The sequence below is a fragment of the Cavia porcellus genome, unplaced genomic scaffold (assembly GCF_034190915.1).
Source record: "Cavia porcellus strain 051 isolate PalLab524CR breed Dunkin Hartley unplaced genomic scaffold, mCavPor4.1 scaffold_8, whole genome shotgun sequence".
Lineage (NCBI taxonomy): Eukaryota > Metazoa > Chordata > Mammalia > Rodentia > Caviidae > Cavia > Cavia porcellus.
In genome coordinates this window covers 2,856,401-2,868,961 of record NW_026947491.1, presented here as the reverse complement: position 1 = coordinate 2,868,961, position 12,561 = coordinate 2,856,401, and the positions used below count along the sequence as shown (strand labels likewise).

The 12,561-nt window shown below is 37.8% G+C and overlaps 1 protein-coding gene across 8 annotated transcripts in view; it reads right to left on the bottom strand.

The window, feature by feature from the left end:
* Positions 1-12,561, bottom strand: part of Tcf12 (transcription factor 12) — a 338,120-nt gene that overhangs the window by 75,884 nt on the left and 249,675 nt on the right. For all 8 annotated transcript variants that reach the window (XM_063254263.1, XM_063254265.1, XM_063254268.1 and 5 more), the window contains exons 7-8: positions 5,897-6,032; positions 1,397-1,449 (exon numbers count right to left, since the gene is read on the bottom strand). In XM_063254263.1, coding sequence (XP_063110333.1) covers positions 1,397-1,449; positions 5,897-6,032 — 189 coding nt within the window. The remainder of the gene's footprint in view (positions 1-1,396; positions 1,450-5,896; positions 6,033-12,561) is intronic.

Genomic DNA, 12,561 nt, shown 5'->3' with positions numbered 1-12,561 from the left:
TAAAATGTAAATTGCCCTATTTTTAGCTGCTGCTGAAAAATTCCTGTCTTTGGAAATAATGATTTGAGGCATTGTGTTCATTTTGTTTATCAAGCAGCTATTCAGCCTCTAGTGGGCCAAGTGCTTATGTAAGCAAAAGCTTTTAAGAATGCCTGCAGCTGTGACCAACCTTCCAGGTAGGCTACAGGTTCAGAGCACAGCTGCCCTAAGCTGCGCAAAACTGGGCTCCATCTGGAACTGAGTTTTAAAGAGGATTTCAGATTTGACTTTTCATGTATCACATGGAAGAGAAGGCTGGGGAAAAATATAGGAAATGAAGAAGGCAAACAACCCAAAAGATGACATCTCTACTTTAGCTTTAAGAAAATATAAAAAGTTCAGATCCATGTTCCACCTTCTAGATGCCTACTTGCCAAACCAGATACTCTATTCAGTCTATACTTCCGACAAGCCATGACTCACCCAGCACCACCTGCGCCCAGGAGTTAAGCATGGCCAAATAAAAGCCCAATACCATTTACACAACAAAGAGATGTGCTTTATAATGCACCAGGGCCTCACTCCAACAGCCTTGTTCTGAGCAGTTCAGGAGGGAGGGCCCTCCTCTTCTATATTAAGATTTTTAAAATTAGAGGTGGATTTATGATCCAAGCTCATTTATAAATAATTTCACTCCTTTAAAAGTATATTTAATAGTACAGACTTCTCTATAGTATTAGATTATCACAGCCATTAATGATTATTCTACCAAACCTTTCCAACCTCCTTTATCAAAGTCCTTTATTCTCAAAGGATACATTTGTGAGCAAAGGGTGATAAACAAACTAGTGGCTTGAAAGCTTTTTCAATGCTAGGCTGAAGTTAGGAAAGGCTTAATGAAGGCTTTAAAATCCACAAGGGCTTCCCAATGAACATGTGATTTGATGATTTATGCATATTAATAACCTCAGTCCTATAGAGGCAAGCTGGGTTGAACATGTCCTCCGAATCTTAATGTCTTTAGCTCCATTGGGATTATTACAAATGTAAATTTCTAAGATTCTCAGCTATTAATCTCTGTCTGTCCTCCTGTTCAGCAACATAATGACTAATTAAACATCAAAAGACCTGTACAGGAGATCGTTTTTGACAGCTACCGGCCTAGTCTTATCCCAAGAGAGGAATTCGAATGACAGACACATGGAATAAGAGCATATGAGTAAGCTACAAATCATTACAGAGAAATCCAAAAGCCTAACATTAAATGTGGATTTACCTCAATCAATAATTTTGTTAAGCAGTAAAAAGTTACTGTGTAAAGTATGCCCAATGTCACCATGTACGCTTGTAGCAAAATACTGAATATTTATTTGAAATAACTTTATTCAACTTCAAGTTTAAAAAAATGGGTACTTACAGAAGAAGGCAGACCAGGAGGCACCTTTCTCACTTTCTTTGCTTGCAGAGGATCTGCACGTGGAAAATAATGCACTTGATTAATACATTATTACATCAGAAAAAAAAAAATCAGACTCTGACAAATAGAAAGTAGTTTTTTCCCTGGTGCTTTCTTTTTTCTAGTGTTCCAGGGTCACCAGAAGAACAGAGGAAGTCTCATTTTTTTTAAGGCGGCTCCATCAAAGAACAGGTTCTTCTAATAGTGACACAGTCTGGAACACACATCCGTAAGTTTAGGGAGAAAACAGCAAGTAGAGCAAGATAGCAAACAGTCACTAGGAAGGGAATTTAAATTTCTTAAAACACTGTGATGTGCCAGGTGCAACATTAAGCACTTTACGTCATTTATCTAAGTTCCATTTAAGAGGGGACGTGGTGCAACAGGTTATGGACAACAGAGATACGAAATGAGTGCATCACACTGGGAATTAGGTCTCAAAGCATACTTTAAAAACTAAAAAGCTGAGACTACTTTTAAAATATGCACAGTACAATTTAATGAATGAAAAATTAAGGTTATAATAATGTTAGTCCCTGTTACATGACATACTAGATGTAGCCATCGGTATACACAATGACATCCAGTGTTGAGTAAGAACATACACTTTTGTGATGGGTATTAACACTGCAAGGTCAGTACCTTTGGTATAATTTATACTCAAATGTTTGTGTTTATTTCCAGGCAATAATTAGAGGAAGTATACTACTAAGACATGATTTATCAATGTAAGTCAAAAATAAGTAGTTTCATATGTGTAGGCAGCCTCATATGATATTTTAATTTTACTCATCTGTGAAGTTTAAAACTTATATATTTTATTTATTATAAAAGAAAGTGATAAGAGGAACTTTCCAACCTTACAGAAATCATAAATCAACTTCAATAGAGGTTCATTACTAGGGAAGAGAAGTCATAGATGCAGGTGGATATATAAAGCTCAGTATTTTTGAAAACAAGGATTAAACAAACAGTATTTCTGTGGGTCATAAATAATACTACACAATAAAGCACGCAGTCTAAGAATGAAACCCATTGAAATTTGAGCTGGGAATTCTTTACAGTGGATATCCCTGGAGGCTAAAAGCTTAAAAAGCAAATTTAAAAGTAGCATGTGGGAAAACTTTATACAATAAAAGAGGAAACAGTATTCCTTAGCAGCAGCCTGTATTTTCCTAAAACAGACATGCCAAGGGTGAACATCTGGCATACTCTATATTTGTAAAATTGAAATGCAAAATCTTTGCTCTTCGTGAAGTGTTTCTGGAGCCCAACTCCTCCCAACTAATACAGCATTCTCTGAACAAAAGCCATATTTGATACACAAGTCAATCAAACTGCTCCCATCAATTTGGTACTTATCACTCCATTTTGGGGTCATTAATAGAAAATGTTGCTACTTGGCTGCTACTGGTTTTTCCCTGCCACGTGAGTAAGAGGTGCCTCACTATTCACTTCTAATGTACAGTTCCATAAAAAAATATCTGATTTAAAATCAGGTGCCTCACAGTCACAGCGCACTCCGGGGAGGCTGCACATTGTGGTTAAGAGAGAACTCAAACAGGATTCACATTTCAGCTCCTCACACAGCAGTGTGGGCCTACGCAGGTTATCTGACCTCTGAGCTCAGTGCTCTTTAAACACATGAGAATTCACACTGCCTCTTCCATGTGTATCCTGGCCCGGGACAATTTAAAAGTAGAGCAAAATGATTATAAATTAGAAACTGTTCAAGAATGCTGATTTTAAAAACATCTAAATTGTTTGAGATGCTGGTGTAGATCTCTTACTATACTGTCAAGAGGAGTAGCCAACTCTGAGAAATGATGATAGACAGTCTAATAATAATCCCTTAATGGGCATTCATCAGAGATGGTTGGGATTCCTTGGGCACCAGGAAAACTACCATATTGTGTACTCACCCTTGGCTAAATTACTTAGCTTCTCTGGGTCTTAATTCCTCACTTGTAATATGAAGTTAACAAGACAACCTCACACAGTTTTTGTAAAGATGTATAGATAGAAGGGAGGAGACAACAGTACTTACGCCACAATCAAGATGAAGAAGATGTAAGCTTTAGTTTACAGAAAAATTGAATTTTAAATCTGAATTTTATGAAATGTTTCTCATTCTTTCCTATTATTTCAAAATTTAATCTTTTCCCCATGAACTTTTAATAACAGTATACTGTGCTTTCTGTCATAGTATGTGCTTTCTTAGTATGCTAACAAGGTATTTTTCTAGAGTAACACTCACATAGTTAGACTCAAATGGAAGGTCCCTAGCTCACTTATAGGTAGGAAACTAGAGAGGAGATGAAGAAATTGTACTTTACAACTATAAAGTTCTATAATAACAAGAATATACTGGTCTACACCATCAGGACTGATTCTAACAGTACACACAGTTTTAAATCATCCATAATACTGAGAAGGGTTCTCTATGGTGAAAGTGACAGTCCATCATGGTGCCCTTTTATACATACTTCACAGTGTATCTACAACTGAAGACTAGAAATACAGTGCCAAAATCAATCAGGGGTCTTAATTCCTCACTTGTAGTCAACGAACATTTATGTAATGAGTAATTACGACATACTTTCTTTAGATTGATTATACTTATTTTAGAACCAAGCCTACCTTAAATATAAATATGCTTTATGACCCTAATTTTCTTATATAAAGAATGAGAAAAACCAATACTTCTGACATTTAAATGCAGCCTGGATAAGGCATCAAAGAACACCTGAGGCAGTAACGCACACAGTAATGCAAAATAGAGTGGTTTAGTTAGGCTATGTACAGACGTAGCACAAAGAAGCTTGAAAAAGTTTGGGCAGGAGGGAATATAAGTGCCTCCTACGGTACAGGTTTCCTTCTGAGGTGAGGTCGTGGAGCTGGACAGGATGATGGCTGTGCTGTACTGCGAATCACTGCCTGTCACTGCCTCTTTACATTCGTGTGACTGTTACTTTGATTTCACTTCAATTAAAAAAAAAGTGAGGGACAGGAGCAATTGATATGTAGGAAACATTGCAGTTTTGAGTAAAATAAAAAATTTTTAAAGAAATTTTTGAGATAAAGTTTCACAGTGTAATCTAGGCTGCACTTGGACTTTCTATGTATGTAGCGCAGGCGGGTCCCTCTCTTCAGGCCCTCCCACCTCAGCCTCCCAAGTATGGTAAAATCAGCTAAGCCACATACTCCTGAGTATGCCCCTCCCTGCACCATCAGCTTTTCTGGTAACTGTAGGATTGTAGTCACTGAATTAACAGTGTTCTTATATCACTGAAATGAAAATGTACACAAAACCATTCTGTAGTATGTTCAGTATTCTTTCAATTTTTCTTAAAACTAAGGTGTTAATATTGAGACATGAAAAAAATATTGAGACATGAAATTTTAAGAGGAAAAATTGGTTCTCAGTTTATTATTTAGTTCTTCATATGGAAGACTAAGTAAGTATTAAATTGGATGTTTGAAACTTGTTGAAATTATGGCTTAGAAAACAAATCACCACTGGGGCTGGGGGTTTAGCTCAGCGGCATAAGCACCTGCCTTGCAAGCAGGCGGTCGTGAGTTCGATCCCCGGTACCGATAAAAAATGAAAAAGACAAAAAAAAAAAAAAGAAAACAAATCACCATCCAAAATTACTCACAGATAAACCTCTAATAAAAAACACTGCCATTGTGGTGGCACACTGCTCCTGTAATCCTAGCTACACAGGAGGTGGAGGCAGGAGAACTTCACGTTTGAGGCTAGCTTGGGCAACTCAGCAAGATCCTATCTCAAAACCAGAAAATGAAACAGGCTGGGAATGTAGCTCAGCGGTACAGGGACCCTGAGTTCAATCACAGTGGTGGTGGTGGTGGTGGTGGTATTTAATGTATATTTGTAAAACTAAGAATTTTAGTATTTTACTTTTTATGTATCTATTAATGGATATAGTTTGAATCCCTCATCTAAAATGCTTGTGACCCAAAGTGCTTGGGATTACAGATTTTTTTTTTCCAGATTCTGGAATATCTGCATAGATATGGTGGTGGGATCTTGGAAAAAGGACCCAAATCTAACCATTAAACTCATTTACACTTCATATATACCTTACACACACAGCCTGAAAGGAATTTCATACAGAATTGTTAGTGTATCTGTGTCTTCATTACAATCCATTACATGAGGTCAGATGTTGAATTTTGTGGTATAATGTGTACACTAAAACTTTCTGGATTTTGAAGCATTTTGGATTTCACATTTTTAGATTAGGAATGGTCAAGCTTATTTACTCATATGCAAGTAAGCCCTGAAATCAAGGATAAATGAGAAACTAAACTTTTTTCTAATTAAAAGTGTAGCCAGAAGTCCAGACTCACTGAGAAGAAAAAGAAAGGAAGGCAGGCGGGAGGAGGTGGGGCGTGTAGGTGCCTCCTGGGGGCAGGGTCTGCTGGCTGAGTACTCACCAAGCGCCGCAGAGTCATGCAGTGGCCTTCTCCTGGAGCCAGTGGTAGAGAATGAAAAGTACGGCGTTCCTGGCTTTCCTGAAGAGGACAGCTGGGCTGGGCTCCCCAGTCCCAGGTCCTGTCTCAGAAGAGCAGACTGTAAGACAAGGCAAAGGAAGCGAGTCATCTTTCTGCAGGCACGGACTCAAACCTGAAAATCCCATCACTTCTAAGTTATTTATGGCATCTTCACTAATGTCTTGAATTTAGGAAGCACCCAATACTTTCTGAATTATATCAGACCGCTGCTTTCAGCCAATCTTTTCTTCTTTTGCTCACCCAGCCCCTGCTTGCATTTTATGTAGCTCTATCATTCTTAGTGTTGAAATACACCATATTTACTGTGTGATTTCACTCTTTAATCATCAAGAAGACCTTTGAAAAGTGGTCACCCGGACTTTAGTTGAATGCCTTCATGATCACACAGGCAGAGAGTCTGGGTTTCCATTTTCCCTTTCCTTTCAGATGGCTTTCATGGTTTCAAGACTGCTCGGGGTTTCAAGACTGCCCACTCCTGTTCTCTTCATTTATGTATCACAATATAGGCTCAAGTGTCTTGCTCCTCATCTGACATTGTCCTGTGGACTTTTCATTTGTCAAAACCTCTTGCAAAGTGGAATGGGAGAAAGTGCCTCACTGTGCTTGGAGCAACACAGTGGTTTTCAACACCACATTCAAACAACCTGTTGGTTAGCTGGTGCTGAGAAGCTAAGAATGATGGCACTTCACGGCGCCGCACTTGGCTACACACGCTGCCATCCTGTCCCTCCCCACTGTACTAACAGACTTAACAGCTCTCTCTGATAAAATCCATCTTGTTCTGCTTAGCCTACAGTAATCACCCATCCCTTCTGCAGATTCTCAGCCTGTTAATTAAGGTATCTGCTAACCTTTCTGATGTGTAGGAATCCAAAAAATGTGATTACAAGAAACCCACCACACTGCTAAGGCTGAGAAGAGAACCTGGGTATGCTGCAGGGACAGACTGCCAAACACTATTCAGACCGGAAGGTTTCTGGTGTGTGAGATGAGAAAGGGCTCCACGGACTTGAGAGGCGGAACAGAGAAAGGTAGTCTCAAAGGGAGGGAGTGCTGAATACAGTGGGATACACTCTCGAGCAAGAGAGACAAGGTTCCTCAGTGCAAGCATTATCCTCCTTCGGAGCAGGCAATATCCTTACCAGATTCCCAGGGAGCTGTCCTTTCAAACACTGTACACCATGAAGATGCTCAGAAACAACCTGCAGCTCTAGTCAGAAAGAACTAGCAGAACTCTGGAACATAAGCCGTAACATCCCAGCCCTGCCTCATTCATCTTTAAATAACACTAAGGTGGGATCTCTATAAGCTAAAACTATTTAAAAGCCTTTGATCGGTGAGACTGAACTCACTCATAACGTTGTACCATCATCATCGCTAGTTTCAGAATGCCTTCATCACCACAAAAGGAAACCGCAAACCAATCATTCAGTCACTCTCACTTTTCCCTGCACACCCTACAGCAACCATCAGCTGCTGCCTTTACAAATTTACTCATTTGTATATTCCACGTAGTCACACGATGTGTGAGCTTTTGCCTCTGCCTGCATTCACCCAGCCTAATGTACATGAACTTCATGTACCTTAGCATAGGCGTTAGTACTGTATTCCTCATACAGCCACAGGCAGGTTAGATGCTTCCAGCATTACTGTGACTGATGTAGCATGTTCAAGGGCTGGGTGAATCTGAATGCCTGTTTTTAAAGCTTCTAGGTACACAAGTAGAATGCCTGGACCTTGTGTCTGTTTCCCACCGCGGCCAAAACATTTTCCATTCTTCCCAACAATCTACAGGATTCCATTTTCTCTAAATCTTTGTCCACACTTACTATTTTGTTTGGCTTCTTTCTCAATATTTTGTTTGTTTCTGAGATAAGGTCTCACTATAAATTTTCATGGCAGCCCAAGCTGGCCTTTGAACTTGCCATCCTCTCGTCTCAGTCTCTCAAGGGCTGGGAGTAAAGGCACGAGCCAAAACTTCCAGAAATATAGTTAAAACAGCATTACCCTAATGACTAACATTACTGAGTATGTTTTCATAGGTTTGATGGCCATACAAGTATCTTTCAGGTCTTTTGCCCATTTTAAAAATTGGGTTGTCTTTTGGTGGTTGAATTTCAAGATTTTAACTGGAGAGATTTAACTCCAGAGTGCTGGGAGTTAAACCTGGAGCCCCAACAGTGCTATGCAAGAGTTCTACCGCTTTCTGAGACTCAGTAAGCCGCTCAGGGTTATGAACTTGTGACCCTTATGCTTCAGCTTTCCAAATATTTGGGATTATAGCGTGCACCGCTGTGCCTGCTAAGAGTTCTCTGTATGCTGTAGATGTTAGACCACTATTAGATAAATGATTTGCAATTATTTTCTTTCATGTCTGTATTTTTTTAACTTTCTTAATAATGTCCTTTTTAATGCATAACACTTTTCAATTTTGATCAAGACTAATTTCTTTTTTCATTCTTTGATGTCATAAGAATCCACTGTCAAATCTAAGTCCATGAAAATATAATCCTAATTTCCTTTCAAGAATTTTATAGTTCCATCTCACAGTTAAGATTCTGACAAACTCTGGTTTGACTTTGGAGTATGGTATGAAGAAAGGGTCTACTTTCTTCACACCCCTGCTGTGGGTACGTGGCTGTGCCAAGATCAGTTGTTGGAGAGAATACTGCATGCCTGTTCAGAGGTACTGGCAGGCTTTAACTACAGATATTTGGAATTACCTAATTCCAATGGAATTCTAATGGACTCCTAATTCTGATTGAACTATATGCCTACCAAGGGCCAGAACCACCAATTTTGATGACTGTTTTTTTTTAGTTAAGTTTGAAATTAAAAAGGCTGAGCATTCCAATACTGTCTTTCCCCCCCAATGCTATTTTTGTTACATGGGATCTCTTGAAACTTGAGTATCCATGTTTCTATTTCTGTCAAAAAGAGAAAGAAAAAGCCACTGGAATTCTAATAGGAATACACTGAGTATGTAGATTGCTTTGGAGACTACCGTCATCTTAACAACAGGAAATCTCTCAATCTATTAACACTGAATATACTTCTGGTTAATTTCTTCTTATAATGTAATTTTCAGGGCTATAGCATATTTAAATTTATGCCTCACTTTATTTCTAAGCATTTTAGTCTCTATTACTAACGTATAAAACTAATTTTGTGTGATGATTTTATATCCTATGTTTATCAGCATTAATAGTTTTGCTGTAAACTCCTTAGAAATTTCTGTATGTAAGATCTTATGTGCAAATAGGAATAGTTTTACCTTGTTTTACAAATTGTATGCCTTTTCTTTCTTTTTGTTGCCTAAGTGCTTTGGCTAGAAATTCCAATACAATTTTGAACTTGGGCAGTGAAAACAATCTTGCTCTTGATCCTCTTAAAGTCTATCATACTGTTTTCACTGAGTATGATACGAGCTACAGATTTTTAATATATGATTTTTTTCCAAGTTGAGGAAGTTCCCTTTTATTCCTAGCTTCTTAAATGTTTTCATAAAAAGTCTCAATTTTTGTTATTCTTTCTATACCAGCTGAGACAATCGTATGGTTTACTTCTTCATTCTAGTAATGTGGTGAATTATATTGACCAGTTTGTATTTGTTACATAACTTCTGCACTCCTCCCCACTTGGTTGTGGTATATAATCTGTTTAACAATGCTGCTGCTTTCACTGCTAATATTTTGTAGATTTTTATATCAATATTTAAAAAGTTTGCAGTTTTCCTTTTCCTATAGTGTCTTAAAGTGTACAGTTAAATTACTAATGCGAAAGCCGGTACTGTGTTTATTATTATTTTTTATAGATGGGGTCTTGCTATGTAGCCAGGCTAGCCTCAGTTTGTAGTCTTCCTGCCTCACCTTCCTATGTGGCTCATATGAAAGGTGTATGCCACCATGCCTGTAACAGATTGCAAAGTTTATTCCACAGCGCAAAGCGCACATGAAACAATCAATGTACTAAACCAGCCAAGTGCTATTGTATCTTCAGAAATACTCATAACAAGTTTTTTATGTTTTTTTTTTTTTAAATTCATCAGAAAGTAAATTCTTCTTTGGATAGAATAGATATATTTCTTTCTTTATAGAGCAGAAAAGCAAGGAGAAGAGTTTTTCAATTACTAGATGATATGATGTATACAGGAAAAGATAGTATCAACTTTAATTCTTTAGCATTTAATACACAAATTCTAGCAGATAAAATGGTCAGGAGACTGGAAGAGAAATACGTGCCTTCCTTAAAAAAATAAGCTCCAAAGAAATGACAAAAGAGAAAATGATCAATATAAATGTAAACAATGAATATAAATGCATCCACTCTGTATAGAAATCCAGGAGCTGTAGCTCTTAATGATGTCCAAGTATGTGATCTAGGAATCATTAAGCCTACCACAGAGGTTATACCAAAATTTCCATTGCCACATCTGTTTAGCATTTCTTTCTCTTATTTTGCCTATGCTAGGCACATGAAAATTCCTAAAACAGTGAGATCACGTTATGATTCATAGTATACTTCATGGAACATATTATTGCCACATGCTTAAGGCTATCCTTAATGGGTCATGTACATTCAAGTTTTCCTTTAAACATCTTGTTCTTTGCTCAGCACTACTTTCTTCCACTGATAATGTTTTGAGGCACCTGCTCTTACTTCCTTTGCATTTTCTTATATAGAAGATATTAAATTGGGCAATGAACACACACATACCCAAGAAGAGGTCATTTCTCAGTGCCCCTTACATGTCCTGATATTCAAATTCTTATGGGCTAATAAGAGATTGGTTTACAACAGGGGTCAAATCACAGCCTACAAGTCAAACTGGGCTAGTTTTTGAATACAGTTCTTGGAACACAATCTTATCTATTCACTTATGTATAGAATATGGCTATTTTTAGTCAACAATGAAGAGTTGAGCACTGCAAAAGAGATTATATGGTCTGAAGCCTAAAATACTTACTCCGTAATCCTTGTTGGAAAATGATTTTTGACCTTTAATGTAATGCTTTGATAGTGGAACTAAGGACTGAGTTTGAAGAAGAGTGAAAAAAAAAAGCCTATTTGAGTAATAAGGAAAGATACATGAACTTTCAGATGAACAAATAAAATTCAGTCAGGGAGTTTACTACTTTTTTTTTTTTTTTAAATCGGTACCGGGGATCGAACTCACGACTGCCTGCTTGCAATCCCTAGCCCCTGGAGTTAACTTCTTTAAGGGTGTCATGTGACTGTCATAATAAAGAGGCATGGTAACCTAAATGATGAAGAGGAAAGTACATTTTTTATATTTCTAAAAATAGGTGACATAGGGGCTGGGGATTTAGCTCAGCGGCATAAGCGCCTGCCTTGAAAGCAGGCAGACATGAGTTCGATCCCTGGTACCGATAAAAAGGAAAAAAAAAAAAAAAAAAACCACTGACGGCCTGCAAATGACATGAGATTTGTTATTAGTTACTTGTCTTCAAATGCTGACTGAATATCATGGCAAATTCATAACATTAATGAGTTGGTTTCTTCTTCTTTAACCACCTACCAGTCTATTTAAATACAAGATGACCAAAAATTGTACATGTTTGTTAAGTTCTGTAAGATAACAAGATACATAAAATGACAATTTTGTCAAATTTATTCAGTGTAAGAGTGGACTGGCTGAAATGACACCTGCCCGAGCAACACTTGGGTGGTCAGTAAGTAAGCAAGCAGGCTGCCTGAGCGTGCCGAGGCAGACTGCTGGCTACACACGCACCTTAATAATAGCTCACAGTGTTCCTGGGAAAAGTAAAGCTTAATAATAATAAAAGCAGGTGGCTTAGCTAATAACCACCTCAGACTCGCTGTTTCTTTTCCCCATAAGTCACCACGTTCTCAGTATCACAGGATTGAGGGTGAGTGGTATTTTTATTTTCTGTTTCCTGGGCAAAATCCTTTTGTGTTAAGTGAGCTGGCTGAGGTTTCAGGAGACTCTTCTGCCCTGACTGCTGGTTGAGTTACAAATCTCAGTGGGTATGGGAAGACAGTATGCTGGAAATATGAAAGAGAATAAGAGCAGAAGTGACAGACCCCTTGAGACAATGCTGACAATTAAGAGGCTAAACCTAAAGAACAGTATGACAGATTCAAACTGTATCAACAGTACTCAGAACAACAATTGTAAAACATCAACTTTTTCTCAAATGATTCAGCAGAAGTGTGCATTTGTGTGTATAAAGTTACACACAGCACACAAACACACACACACATATTAGCAAAAGAGAATTTATGTGTACACTAATATGGTGAAACATTAACTGATGAATCTTGATGAACGTGGCCACTCATTTTCTACTTTTTCTACTTTTCTGTGAGTTTGAAAGCTTTCAAAATGAAAATCTAGAGAAAAGAATAAATGCTAAGGATTCACTAGATCATTGGCAAATGCATCATCTTAGTAAATGTCTATAGTAACTGTACTCAGGAATGTTTAGAAAATGTTTTCCTTGATACAACAGGACTCCTATAGATATTCAGGAATCTATCATTTGTAAGATTTATTATTAGTGTATGTTTGCAATACATAATAAATACATTTGTTCGTGGGGAAT